Here is a 16023-nt window from a genome sequence, read left to right on the forward strand (position 1 = left end):
TCAGCCCAGAAATCATGGGGTACCCAATGAATGATGGCGGAGAATTTCGACTAGATGTAGATGCCAGTGACCTTGGAATTGGGGCAGTCTTACATCAAGTACAAGGAGACAGAGAAAGAGTGATAGCGTATGCAAGTAGAGCTTTAAACAAAGCCGAGAAAAACTACTGCATTACAGAAAAAGAATTATTAGCAATACGTTTTTTTGTAGAATATTTCAGGCAGTATCTACTAGGCCGACATTTCATGGTTAGGAGTGACCATCAAGCTTTAACGTGGTTGTTCAAACTCAAAGAACCTCGAGACAAGATAGCTAGATGGATTGAAATTCTCTCCTACTATGATTTTACAATAGAGTATAGACCCGGAAAGAAACATGGACATGTGATGCTTTGTCTAGGTGTGAAAACCCGAAAGATTGTACATGTCCGGAGCAGGACACTAATGAGATTTTAAAATGTGGACCATGCAGAAAGTGTATCCGGCACTCACACATGATTGCATCGGGAGTGTATGCAAAGATCTTAGGAAAAGAGAGTACACTGGTACCAAACAATGATTTCAAAGAGTCCAATGCAGTTAGAGCAGTCAACAATGACCGAGATAACCTACCAAGTACGTCTAAAGCACCAGACGATACAAGTAAAAGGGAGAGAATAATTTCTCAAGTAGTGTCTTTCGCATCAATAGGAGGGCGGTCAACAAAACAATTAACTCAATTACAAAACGAAGATACAGACATTGGACCTATACTTCAAGCGAAAAGTAATGACACCAAAATCACAAGTGAAGAGTTGCTATCAATGAGCCCTGCATCAAGACAATATTCGTTACTGTGGGACACATTAGAGTTAGAGATGGATTACTGTATAAAAGATTCATAAAGCAGAACAAAACTGGGGAATTTTGGCAGTTTATAGTACCACACGGTCTCAGGAAGGAAGTCTTATTTGAGAACCATGATTCAATAATAGCAGGGCACTTTGGAGTTAAGAAAACATGTGAACGCATTAAACAGAATTTCTATTGATATGGGATGAAAGGGGATATTGAGCTATATGTCCGTCATGTCCGTCATTGTGATACATGTGCATCAGACAAGAAACCACCCAAGACACCCAGAGCACCTCTTGGTACAATTAAAGTAGGCGCTCCAATGGATATTATAGCAACAGACTATCAACAGACTATCTGGGTCCTTTTCCACAGACAAGTCAGGGAAACCGATATATTCTTGTGTTTACAGATCACTTCTCTAAGTATGTAGAAAATTTAGCTGTTCCTGATCAAACAGCAGAAACTTGTGCATCAAGGATTCTCAATGATTTCATTGCTAGGTGGGGATGCCCATTATCAATACTTAGTGACCAGGGGCGGAACTACGAAAGTTCAGTTTTCAGAGGGTGAGAAAATTGCAAGGAGTACAGAGAGAGAGAAAGATAGAAGAGAAAGGACTTAAAGAGCGAGCAACTATTCCGTCCAGATACTGCATATGTAACAGATTTAATGCAAAACGCTAGTACAAGTTGGTAAAAGTAAATTCAATCTTCTGTTTTAGAATCATGGAAGAGCAGACGAAGTCAGGCCACGGCTGGAGCGACAGGAAACGGTACCAGTGTCTGCGCTGCTACCATGTGACTGGTGAGGAGAGAGTTGGTCCCCGGTACCGGATCATGGACCATTTTCTACGCCAGCACCTTTCACTGGATCAGGTGCCTTTCCATTGCAAGCTGTGCCTGTTTCGCTGCTACCAGTTTGAGGATCTGCAGCGGCATGCCAACAATTTTCCTCGGCACAGGATGTTGTTACGAGAGAAGGGGGTCGAGGATAGTGAAAGCTATCTAGTAAAGAACCCGAACCCATACACCGTGGGACCTAGGGATGTTGCTCCAGTGGCTGAAGACACGCTGTCACGGGCAGTGGAAATCACCTTCCCTGACGGATTGGACTTTCTGGACAACATGATAGAGGCACAGCCATGTACGCCAGGACCTTACACCCCTGCAAGGCTGGAAACACCAAGGCCAAAGGCGAGTACACCATTTTTAGTACACCACGCAGAACCATCTCCAGCAATCCTGGACAGCCTTCCAACTATCGAGGAGTGCAGACAGCTGAAGGGGAACAAATCAGATGCCTCCTCCTCATCATCCTCTTCAAGCAACACCTCATGTGAAGGCTGTCGCCAAATAATGAAGGAGATGGAAAGCATTAAGAGCATGCTGCAAGGTATTAAAGGCCAGCTCGAGACACAGGGCACCACAAACCAGCAGTTGGCCATGACCAGCCATCACCTCTATGCGGACACAGCCTGCCCAGATGCCTCATGCCGTTCCCGTGACACAGCCTACAATGCAGACAGAGGCCCCACAGCGGAGAGTAGAAGAAAGAATCAGGGAGTGCGGTCGCCATCAGGACCATAAAGAAAACAGGCGGCCACAGTGGCACAAGGAGAACAGCAACCACTACCACCGCCGGGATCGCAGTCCATTGCACCGAAAATGAAAAAATTGTAAAATAATGTAAATGAACATTTATCACAGTGCTGTTAGTTAGTGTAAAATAATTAAATAGTATCACAGTAATTCATAAATATTAATAAAACTTAACTTTGTAAGATTTTATCACAGACATTGCTATACTACACTAATATCTAATGTATTTGTATCTTGTGAATTAATAAATAATCTCCTTTATATCTAGAAGATAATAAGCATTATAATTGTATTGTGAATTTAAAGATGCCCAAATGAAAATCTAGTTCTTTAAGTGCACAAAATTGGTGCTGACATTTTGTAAATATTTTAAAGTTGTTGAACTTTGTTGTTAAAGTTTAAAGATTGTCATACATGTATGTGCGTGTAACCATGAGTTTAAATGTTTTTAGGCATTAAAGAGGGACCTTTAATGTCAAGGAGGGGGTAATGTCATGACCCCATGTTGACATTTTTATTAAATAGGTCACGAGAACATGTTTGTTTTTATGACCATGTTTTACATTTTAACTCTATGTCAAGTGTTATTTCTTATTGCATTCAAAACTAAACATCTTATTATCAACATCTACTATGCTTAATTTACCGTTTGTATGGTTCATATCCATGTAAAATCCATTTTTGTTGGTCACTACAATCACATGTTTGTATAGACGCCATATTTAAAGGAAGTGACTTTTGACCTTTTGTTGAATTATGGGTAGTTTACATGACGACCTCTGTCAAACTTTGTCAGCAGACAGTTAAATCTCGTATTTTCGTACTAGATTTATACATCATGCGAAGGTTTGATTTTTATCAAATTATTACAGTCATGTGTATTTATATGTTCTAAACCTGATTATAATACTTAAAGAAACATTTCCAGTCATTTTAATAAAGTTTTTACTGTTTAAACTTAAGGCGGTAACTCTGTTTATTTTGAGGAGATCGGTTACGCTCGGAAGACGCGCGGATGGTGCGCGGTTGAGTTATTGCTCGGATTAATGTTATGACCGCGCAAGGCTCGGACCTGCTCGGAGCCCTAGTATATAAACCCTGGTAATTTCACAGTCAAGGACTCTGATTTTTTTGGAATTAAAGGCACATTCTTATTACTAAATTTTTCTCGAATAAATATTATTTTTAGGCATTTTCATTAAAAGTAAGTTAGAAACATTATTCATATTTTTGCATATAATAGAGTTTTTGCATAAGATTTAAGACTAAGGTATAGGGATATTTAATCCTACAGTTTTAAGATTGATTGAGCATTGTAAATGTGAGTTTGAGAATTGTATTATTTATGATAAATTGTTGAATGCATTGATGTACTATTGATGCAAGTTAGTTAAGAATATAAATTTGTTGAACTTTATTTGGTTGTTTATTATAATTATTATTTGACAGGCTATTATCTTCAGTTTATTTTAACAGAGTCCATTTTATTTAAAATGTTTAAATACAACTTAATGAAAGAAAAGTTGGTTTAACACCAAGATTAGGCCCGCTATCACATTGCGTTAAGGAAAAGAAACAGAAGAACCGCTCGGCTCGTTACAATATATTCCCGATCATTCCATCCGGGGGGCATAAAAATAACATAATGGTAAAAATTGTTTCGAATATGAATTTCTAATGTTGGATGTAGACATGGCATGTTTGCGCATAAGCTGTAAATCTTTTGTTAAAATTACAACAGTACAATAATTTATCTATTATTACAGTTACTGAACCAGTGTTAATTGAAATAATTGAGACAGTCCAGTTATAAATAATAATTCTTGAAGCATGCATTTATAAAATGTTTCATTATGCTTCACTTATGTTGTTGTCTTAAAAGATGCTTAAACAGTCAAGGCTATGGGGCCTTCTGAAAATAATGGTGCCCCAATCCAAGCGCTTTGTATGGCCAAAGGTCAAAAGTATACGAGTTTATTTGCCCGCCCATATAATAATTGGGCCGTGCTCTGTGAAAAAGGGGTTTAATGCAAGTGCAGAAAGTGTCATCCCTGATTAGCCTTGCAGTCTGCACAGGCTAATCAGGGATGACACTTTCTGCTTTAATGATTTTTTCTTTTTAAGAAAGTCTCTTCTTAGCAAAAATCCAGTTTGGGCAGAAAGTGTCGTCCCTGATTAGCCTGTGTAGACTGCACAGGCTCATCTGGGATGACATTTAACGCACATGCATACAAACTCCTTTTCATAGAGCACTGCCCAATTAAACAGTATTACAAATGTCTTGGGAATTTTGTTTTAAGTTTCTGTACAACAACATATATTGCAACTCTAAAACTTATGAGTTCCACAGGTTTGCTGCGGTATTGATACGTCTGTAACGTCATGTGAATTTCCAATAAAGTCCCGTTCATGCAATAAAAAGGGTGACTATCTGTACTCTGAAGATAATGTTAAATGACTCTTAAGAGTCTCTCAGTTACTTCTCTTTATCAAGTTATTGAGATTGAGAACGGGGCCCGTATTCACCAAACAATTCTTACACTTTAAGAATACAGAAAATTCTTCAAATTAGAATATTCATGAATTTCTTTAATTTTGAGTCAAACTCTGCAGTAAACATCTCTATCTATATTATTCTTTGTATAGAACATTTTGTTAATGACATAATCACCAGTGGGGGCTTGTATATATTCAAACACTGAACAATTTTTTCTTGGTTCTAAGTCTATTCTTTATTCTTAAGTCTAAGAACCGGTTGGTGAATACGGGCCCTGATGGTTTGCTTGCACCCATGTGTTTAATATTGGTGTTTATAGCGGTGATATTTTTATTAAAGTGATTTAAAAATGAAATGAAAATTCTAATCACAAGTCATAGACATTCTTTTTATACAGGAACTAATCTAACTGAAAAATATGAAAACACACAGACACACAAATACATGCCTTGCAAGTAAGGGTATCACGTTTACATATTTTTCTAAACGTTTAAACGAAATGAAATAAACGAAACGTTACCGTTTAAACGGTATCCCTATGTCCGTTTTAAAAGCATCAGTGCCATGGCCTCTCCAAACTGAAAGCAGTAATTACTTCCGAAAGTTATATTTAGTCCCATTCGCACAATGACGTCATATTTAAACAAACTGTTCTTGTCGTTGTCGAACCATTGGGTTACACTTTGTCTACTTTCATGCCGTAATATTTTGTAACAAAAACAAATTAATATCGAACCAACATTCCTTAAATAAGAGTTTTAACCGGTTTTAAAATTTTCAATGTTTTACTTAACACGATGTACATCAAAAGATGCATACTTCAATTTCAGTAAAAATGTTTCTACACGGAGATAGTTGGCCATATCTCTAGAAATGAATGCCGATGAAGAAAGGTCAGGAAAATTTCGTGCCGACGGGTGTTGAATTTTCAAGACTCGGGACATGGAACAAAAGGCGGGAATTTTGTGATGACGCGCGTTAAATATTCAAGACGCCTAGTCCGTACATGGTGTATTGTTATGTTTACGGTATTGTGAATAAGGGCCATCTGGCGCACGTGATACAAATAGTTTTTAATACCAGTCTTTTTCAGCAGCTGTTAACAAGCTTTGCAACGTCGTAACATAATGATATAAAATGAATTTTATTGATATTGACTGGCTTTTAAACGTTTAAGAGTTTTTGTAAACGTTTTTGACCAAAACAAGAAACGCGACCGTTTAAACGTTTAAACAAGATACCCTTACTTGCAAGAATTGAAATCCAATTAATACTCAGTTAATCTATTGCAAATTAAATTTTTTGTGAACAAATAATTCACAGGACCTTTGGAAACTGTGGCAACAACCATTATATATCTTAACTGCTTTCACGTAGAAGACTCTTAAAGGTCACACAATGTCATTCATATGTTGTTGTTAAACAAGATGGTCAGTGATGGTCACAAGTGCAGACTAAAAGAATAGATTTCTACGGGTTAAGTACTTGAGCACATAACAGTTACTATTGTATGAGATAAAGAAATGATAAGTGCATACCACCCTCTAACAGTTCAATTTAATTACAGATATTACACTGGCCTATCCAGTGAAACAGATTTTAAATTAATGATCAGGTGAAACATTAATGGCACATTGTTAATGGCAAAAAGCCTTGTTCACAATTTTCCAGTTCATAGTTTCTTGGAAATACTTAAGTGCATGAAACCCATTTGTCACATGTTTCAAGGATTGTCAATTTATGGTCAATTTGAAACAGTTAAGTTAAAAGGACCAATCTGTCACACGTGTGAAGAAATATTTTGCTGTTTACAAAGCAATTAATGATGTTATGCTTGAGACAACATACAGGTGAGAACACTATAATGTGAAAAAAAACTGAAATTAAATATGATTGAAAAAACAAACAAATATTCCCCATTTAAGAAAATATAACATAAGCTTAACTCTAGTTTTAATTATGAATATAGATATGAGTCATAAATTATGATTACTTGGTAAAACATAATAATTATTGGCTTAAGACAATGCCTTTTGTTGTTAATCATTCTTTTTAATTTTGAGACTGAAGTGGGAATTTCATGAATGAACTTGGTTTATATGAATTCTCGGCAAAACATTATAATACAATAATAGTTATTATTTCCACCAAATAATATTAAGTTATTAAAATAAACTGTGTGTTTGCAACGAGAATTTCAATATGGGCCTTGAATGTATAAACACAAAATTAAGGACTGGTAAAACCATCCCACCATGTAAAACTTTATTTTTAAAACTCAAATTCACGTTTCAAACTGTAAACTGAATTAGCCACTGGAGTAACAAATACTCCCTCCACCCTGACATCCCCCGTCCCTTAAACTCTATTATAGAGGGCGATTTTAAAGGTTTGATGATACAATTATGTTCATACTATGAGGATCAAACCTGGCCAAGTTTAATTGTTGTCTATTGACATGTGCAGGTGTACTTTGTTATAAAAGATTGCGTCTAATATCAGAATAATGATGACAACACTATGTCTATGGTCAGACATTTAAGGTGAACCAGTACGGTATACATCAAGCTCTATACTTCTTAACCCTTTGCATGCTGGGAAATTTGTCGTCTGCTAAAATGTCGTCTGCTGATTTTCTAAAATTAGCCATTTCTTCGATTTTTTTTCCAAGAATACTATCAGAATAGCAAACAGTTTGGATCCTGATGAGACGCCACAATCTGTGGCGTCTCATCTGGATCCAAACTGTTTGCAAAGGCCTTTAAAATTCGGTTCCCGCACTGAAAGGGCTAATGAGGATATTATAATGTCTATACACTACCTTCTCACAGGTGATGTCACATGTGATATACAACATATAAACCAGTGACAAAAAACATGTCATTATGCGGTCAACATATATTTTGACCAGACTTGCCATCAAAACGTGAATAGGTTTATCACGTGCTAAACAAACAAGGCCAGATATATTTAACCTTCACCTGCACTATTTTTTGGACTAGAACCTTATCAGCTTTTAATACAAAAAATAATACTTGAAATTTTTTGGGGGAGAATTTTTATTATTAAGTCAGTATATGTAAGGTTTTTGTTGTTCTCAATTCTGGCTCTCGTACCAATTTAATGTGCATAAACCTATATTTTAATTTCTACTAATGCATAAATGTTAAATTTCCTTAACCATTGCATCAGAATGTTCTAGTTGGCACAGAATACCATAAATGAAGCAATTATTTTAATCAAGATGGCCTGAAAGGCAAAAAGTCGCTCACCTGAGATTCAAAGAGACTGACCTGTTCTGTGCAGCCCAAGATATCATTAGAACAAATGTTCTGACCATGTTTTATAAAGAGTGAACAATAAATGTAACTTTAGGAATACTAACAAGGTTTTAATGTAGACATATAAGGATAAATATCCAGCCCCTGGCGGCCAAGTTTTTAAACAGACCACAACCATTTTCGAACATATCCAAGATATCATTAGAACAAATGTTCTCACCTAGCTTCATGAAGATTGGACAATAAATGTTTCTTTTAGAGTGTTAACAAGTTTTTACTTTTGCCATATAAGGAAAAATGCCCCGGCACCTGGTGGCCATGTTTTTGAACCAACCGGAATGATTTTTAACCGTCCATGATATCATAGGTACAAATTTTCTGACCAAGTTTCAGGAAGATCTGACAATAAATGCGGCCTCTTGAGTGTCAACAAGGTTTTACTACAGCCATATATAACCATATTACTAGGTAAAATGCCCCGCCCCGGGTGGCCATGTTTATTAAGCAACTGGAACAATTTTCAGACTTGGCCAAGCTATAATTGGAACAAATCTTCTGACCAAGTTTCATGATGATCTTACAATAAATGTGGCCTCTAGAATGTTAACACGGTTTCACTATAGCCACAAGGAAAAAATGCCCCGCCCTTCTGCCAGCCATGTTTTTAACAGACCAGAACCATTTTCGAACTTATTATAGATAGAGATACAAATGTTCTGATTAACTTTTATGAAGATGGGACTATAAATATGACTTTTAGAGTTTTTTAAAGTTTTCACTATAGCCATATAAGTAAAAATGCCCTGCCACATGGTGGCCATGTTTTTCAACCTACGGGAACCATTTTGAAACTCGTCCAAATTTAATTGGGACCAATCTTCTCACAAAGTTTCATGAATAATGACAATAAACATGGCCTCTAGAGTGTTAGCAAGGTTTTACTATAGCCATATCAGAAAAAATGCCCTGCCCCCTGGCAGCAATATTTTTCAAGCAACTGGTATGATTTTTTAACTCATCCTAGATATCACTAGGACAAATCTTCTGACCAGGTTTCATGATGATCAGGCAATAAATGTGGCCTCTAGAGGGTTAACCAAGTTATACTATATCCATATGAGGAAAAATGCCCTGCCCCCTGGTGGACATGTTTTTCAAGCAACTGGAACCATTGTCAAATGCAACCAAGATATAATTGTGACCTCTGACCAAATTTCATTAAGATCAGAAATTAATGTGGTCTCTATAGAGTGTTAACAAGGCAAATGTTGACGCCACACGACCCACAACGGACAAAAGGCGATCAAAAAAGCTCACCAGGAGCACAATCCAGGAGCAAATTGTGCTCAGGTGAGCTAAAAATAAAAACTGTTTTATGTGTAGCAAACAAAAGAGTGCCCTTTCACAAAAAAATCTAGCTTTAGACGATGAATGCCCTACTTGGGGATACAACAATTATTTGGACCATCTCATGAACTGGAAGAGCTCATAATGTAAAAGTGGCTGTTGCTAGTAAGTGTCATAAAGTGAGAAGTTAAAATTCATCATGGATTAAGTGCGGAACTGTTCTACCTTCTGAACATGTCGATACAAGAGAGAATAGTTTCATGAATAAGCATTTGATTTATTAAAACCAATCAAATAATGATTTCTCTTTCTGATCTATTTAAATTTAACCTTTTTTATTCATACTAGTGATAACTATAACAGTCTATTACACACTAGATGACTCTCTTAATGAAAATATTATTTTGTAATAATTTTAATAAATTTGTGAATGTAAAACTACCAAATAATTCATTATATCAGTAAGTAAATAGTCCATTATCACAATTGACGTTTAAAATAATAGTTTGCATAACAATGAAATTAGCCATAAAGAAAATTTAATTTAATTGACAGACCTAGAGGCCATTTCAATAACTGTAAATATTTTGTTATTATTCAATATGCAAATTTTTTAATTGTGTCATAATTTTAAATGTAACAAATTTTCAAAAAAGCAATTTTGAGAACTCATTGAAATGGTTTTTATCTCTGGCTTGTAAAAAATGTTGTACACCTTAAAAGGGGCAGTTTCACAGATTTTGGCATGTATTGAAGTTTGTCATAAAATGCTTTATATTGATGAATGTGAACATTGGATCTAAAAAGCTTCAGTAAAAAAAAAGAAGAAGAAAATTAAAGAAAGAAAACAAGAGGGCCTGAAAGGCCCAGTCGCTCACCTGAGATAACAAGATATTATTGGGACAAATCTTCTGACCAAGTTTCATGAAGATCAGAAAATAAATGTGGCCTCTAGAGTGTTAACGATAAAGGTTTTACTATAGCCATATAAGGAAAAATGCCCCACCCACTGGTGGCCGTGTTTTTCAACCAACCGGCATCATTTTCAAACTCGTCCAAGATATTATCCGGATGAATCTTCTGACCATGTCTCATGAAGATTGGACAATAAATGTGGCCTCTAGAGTGTTAAAAAGATTTTACTATAGCCATATATAGCCATATAAGGAAAAATGCCCCGCCCCTTGGCAGTCATGTTTTTCAAGCAAAGGTTACGATTTTCAAACTCATCCCAGATATCATTGGGACAAATCTTCAAACCAAGTTTCATGAAGATCGGAAAATAAATGTGGCATATAGAGTGTTAACAAGGTTTTACTATAGCCATATAAGGAAAAATGCCCCGCCCCCTGGCAGCCATGTTTTTCAACCAACCGGCATCATTTTCGAACTTGTCCAAGATATTATTAAAAGGAATCTTCTGACCAAGTTTTATGAAGATCAAACAATAAATGTGACGTCTAGAGTGTTCACAAGATTTTACTATAGCCATATAAGGCAAAATGCCCCGCCCCTTGGCAGCCATGTTTTTCAAGTAAACGTAACCATTTTCGAACTCATCCAAGATAGCATTGAGGCCAATCTTCTGACCAAATTTCATGAAGATCGGACAATAAATGTGGCCTCTGGAGTGTTCACGAGGCAAATGTTGACGGCGCACGACACACGACGCACGACAGACAAAAGGTGATCACAAAAGCTCACCATGAGCACGTTGTGCTCAGGTGAGCTAAATAGTAATCCTCAACTGGGCTCAATCCACTGACTCCTAATGTTAAAGTCTCTCCCTTAGACCACTTGACCATCCTTTTCCAACTTGTTGACTCTCTCAAATATTAAGTTACTGTTTATATTGGTAATATTTGGACATATAAAAAGTATCTCTAAATTCTTTGCGGGTCTTATAAATAAGACTAGCGGCAATCCGTGCTCACACAATGAGTGATGTATTTTATACTTTATATAAGCAATCCTCATAGTTTCACAAAATATAACGACAACAACAAAACTCTCAAAATAATTCAATCGTTTCCCGTTTCATCAATTTATAATTTTCAGGTTTTTTTAATCGTCAAAAGATACATATAATGGATATTTAGAGCATGGTTAATGTTCAGTATAACTGTTTCCTCACAAATATCATAACTACAATGAAAATGTGCAAATCTGAAACAATTCTTTCTAATTTTGTCAATTTACCAAAACGTGAAAAGGCTCCTTTAATGTAATTATTCTAGGAATTTAAACTAAGGTGGCTGGATTTTAATGCCCATAGCATATAATCAACTGGCTGAGTTAGTTTTGATCCATTCATCTCATGTTGAGCTACATGTATGGGACACACTAAGAGGTTTCATATCTGCCCAGCTGAAATCACAGTAGTCGATATAGTGACTTTCCCATGTTTGATCCACACTAATGGAAATTTCTCAAGATCTGACCTTAAAACACCAAGTACTGTATCTACCCTGGAAACTGAATCGAAATTGTCCCATTACACCTAAGGCTTTCAATGTAATAAAGCTTTAAATTATAGCTTAAAACCTACCTGCCCATTTGCATGCCTTTGCCGTAATGCCTGATTGAACGCAACCAAGGTCTCATCAGGATCCATGGAGATGACCCGCCGAGAGACAGGGCTGGTAATCAGCACCCGTTTGTGGTCCTCATACAAGTCTGTACTGGAACTGAACATAGGAAATAACTGAACACTGGGAATATACACAGGAAATGACTGAATACTGGGAATTAACACAGAAAATAACTGAACACTGGAAATAAACACAGGAAATGACTGAACACTGGGAATATACACAGGAAATGACTGAATACTGGGAATTAACACAGAAAATAACTGAACACTGGGAATAAACACAGGAAATGACTGAACATTGGGAATAAACACAGGAAATAACTGCACAATGGAAATGAACACAGGAAATAAGTGAACGATGTAAATGAACACAGGAAATAACTGAACACTGGGAATAAACACAGGAAATAACTGAACACTGGGAATAAACACTGGAAATAACTGAACGCTAGAAATAATTAGAAGAAATAACTGAACCCTGGAAATGAACAGAAGAAATAATTGAACCCTGGAAATGAACAGAAAAAATAACTGAACACTGGGAATAAACACATAAAATAACTGAACACTGGAAATAAACACAGGAAATGACTGAACACTGGGATTAAACACAGGAAATAACTGACCAATGGAAATGAACACAGAAAATAACTGAAAACTGGGAATAAACACAGTAAATAACTGAACACTGGAAATAAACACAGGAAATAACTGAGCCCTGGAAATTAACAGAAGGAATAATTGAACCATGGAAATGAACAGAAAAAATAACTGAACACTGCAAATGAACACATGAAATAACAGAGCACTGGGATGGAGCACTTTAAATAACAGAGCCCTGGGATGGAACAATTGAAATAAAAGAAAACTGGGATGGAACACTTAAAATAACAAAACACTGGGATGGAACGATTGAAATAACAGAGCCCTTGGATCGAACACTTGAACTAACAAACTTGAAAGGAACACTTGAAATAACGGAACACTGGGGTGGCACACTTGAAATAACGGAGCCCTGGGGTGGAACACTTGAAATAATAGAGAACTGGACTGGAACACTTGAAATAATAGAGAACTGGAATTGAACACTTGAAATAATGGAACACTGGAATGGAACACTTGAAATAACACAGCAATGGGACGAAAAACTTTAAATAACAGAACACTGTGAAAGAACACTTGAAATAACAGAACACTGGGATGAAACATTTAAAACAAGCAAATTCGTTGAATTGATATCCCCCGCAAAATATGCTTCTGGACACAAAAGTGTTCTGGATGGAAGAACGGGTAGTTAACGCCAAAAAAAGCATTTTTTCAAAATACAAAGGGCCATAACTCCCTTATTAACAGATGGTATACAATGCCATTTAGCGTGCATCATCCTCTTATCCATATATATACTCATACAAAGTTTCAATGAAATCCCCCCAAAAAACTTCCAAGATATGGCTACGGACACAAAAGTAGCATTTTTTTCAAGATACAAAGGGCCATAACTCCGTTATTAACAGATGGTGTAGGATGTCATTTGGCGTGCATAATCCTCTTATCCATACATATAATCATACCAAGTTTCAATGAAATCCGCCAAAGCACTTCCAAGATATGGCTCCAGACACAAAAGTGCTGGACGGATGGACGGAAACACGGACGGACAACGCTAAAACAATATCCCTATGGTAGTGGATAATAACAGAACACTGGGATGGAACATTTAAAATAACGGACTGGAATGGAAAACTTGATATAACAGAGCACTGGGATGGAACACTTGAAATAACAAACTGGAATGGAACACTTGAAATAAAGAAACACTGCGATAGAACATTTAAAATAACGAACCTTGGGATGGAACAAAGGGACTGCCATCACTAATTACTATCTAAACACAATTAATGACTAAACAATCATACTGAACACAGGAAATAACTGGGACATTTCAACACAGGCTGAATTACTGTACTTTAGGAGCAGCTGACGGCATGATGCAAATTTCCTATAAATCTATAGCCTTTGATCTTGGTTTTTTTACCATTTATCATTATTTAAAAACAAGAGGGCCATGATGGCCCTGAATCGCTCACCTGACTCATTAAGATCAGATGAAAACTATGACCTCTATTGTCTACACAATGTTTTTCTATGATTTGACCTAGTGACCTAGTTCCTGACTCTAGATGACCCAAATAATATCCCAATCCAGATTTCATCAAGATAAACATTCTGACCACAGTTAATAAATATTGGATGAAAACTGTGACCTCTATTGTCAACACAAGGTTTTTCTATTTATTTGACCTAGATTTTTACCCCAGATGACCCAAATACAATCCCACCCAGATTTCATCAAGAATTCTGACCAAATTTCATAAAGGTTGGATGAAAACTGTGATCTCTAATGTCTACACAAGGTTTTTCTATTATTTGACCTAGTGACCTAGTTTTTGACCCCAGATGACCCAAATAAAATCCCAACCCAGATTTCATCAAGATAAACATTCTGACCAAATTTCATAAAGATTGGATGAAAACTGTGACCTCTATTGTCTACAGAAGGTTGTTCTATTATTTGACCTAGTGACCTTGTTTTTGACCCCAGATGACCCAAATACAATCCCAAACCGGATTTCATCAAGATAAACATTTTGACCAAATTTCATCAAGATTGGATGCAAACTGTGACCTCTACTGTCTACACAAACAAATTGTTGACGGACGGACGCACGGACACACGCAGGCATGCACAACGGACGCCGGACATCACACGATCACATAAGCTCACCGTGTCACTTCATGACAGGTGACCTAAAAATATGTGTCGGAGATAAACATGAACAGTTGTGGTTAAAATCCCATAGAAACAAGGGCTGTTTGTAAAACATGCATGCCCCCCTATATGGGCTATAAGTTGTAGTAGCAGCCATTGTGTGAATACGTTTTTTGTCACTGTGAATGGTGGTGGTGGTGGTGGTGGTGGTGGTGGTGGTGGTGGTGGTGGTGGTGGTGGTGGTGTAGTAGTAGTAGTAGTAGTAGAAGTAGTAGTAGTAGTAGTAGTAGTAGTAGTAGTAGTAGTAGTAGTAGTAGAAGTAGTAGTAGTAGTAGCAGAAGCAGTAGCAGCATTACAAGACCAAAACTTAAGAATGATCAAATGGGAAAAGGTAACCTTAAACTGGCAGTAAATATGGGGCTCATTTACAGGTCAGATTTGGAATCTCTGCTGTAAAATGCGATTTTGAATGAATCAAAGGGAGGCAAATCTGTAATAAAAAGAACATGCATAAACCGTAGTTGTTTCCCTGGTGGTGGTGGTGGTGGTGGTGGTGGTGGTGGTGGTGGTGGTGGTGGTGGTGGTGGTGGTGGTGGTGGTGGTGGTGGTAGTAGTACTAGTAGTAGTAGTACTAGTAGTAGTAGTACTAGTAGTAGTAGTAGAAGTAGTAGTAGTGCTCATTTTTTGTAGGGTTCTTGTCCTCATTGATATAAAGACACTGTGCAAATTTGGAAAGGATCGGACAAAAAATGTGGAAGATTTTTGAAAGTTTTCACAAAATAGGCAAAAACGAATAAACATGCAAAGTTCAACGAGCTCCTGCGGCCATGTTTTTTGATGAATCAAAGTTCTTTGAACAACTTTTTCAGGGGAGCCTTCAAACGTCATCCCTGTGAAATTTTTTGAAAATCTGATGAGCGGTTTCTGACAAGAAGATTTTTTAAGGTTTTTACCATATATGGTCATGGCGGCCATCTTGGTTATGTGATCAAATTTTTTTTAACAATTCTTTTGTCCCATGACCTAGGGATGCTCCACATGAAATTTAGTTGAAATTGGCTCAATGGTTTAGTAGAAGAAGATGTTTACAAATTGTTTACA

At 36.7% G+C, this 16023-nt stretch overlaps 1 protein-coding gene across 2 annotated transcripts in view; it reads right to left on the reverse strand.

The window, feature by feature from the left end:
- Nucleotides 1-16023, reverse strand: part of LOC127846728 (sodium/hydrogen exchanger 3-like) — an 88607-nt gene that overhangs the window by 36103 nt on the left and 36481 nt on the right. For both annotated transcript variants that reach the window (XM_052378223.1, XM_052378222.1), the window contains exon 10: nucleotides 12108-12246. In XM_052378223.1, the coding sequence (XP_052234183.1) occupies nucleotides 12108-12246 (139 nt within the window). The remainder of the gene's footprint in view (nucleotides 1-12107; nucleotides 12247-16023) is intronic.

The sequence above is a fragment of the Dreissena polymorpha genome, chromosome 9, assembly GCF_020536995.1.
Source record: "Dreissena polymorpha isolate Duluth1 chromosome 9, UMN_Dpol_1.0, whole genome shotgun sequence".
Taxonomy (NCBI): domain Eukaryota; kingdom Metazoa; phylum Mollusca; class Bivalvia; order Myida; family Dreissenidae; genus Dreissena; species Dreissena polymorpha.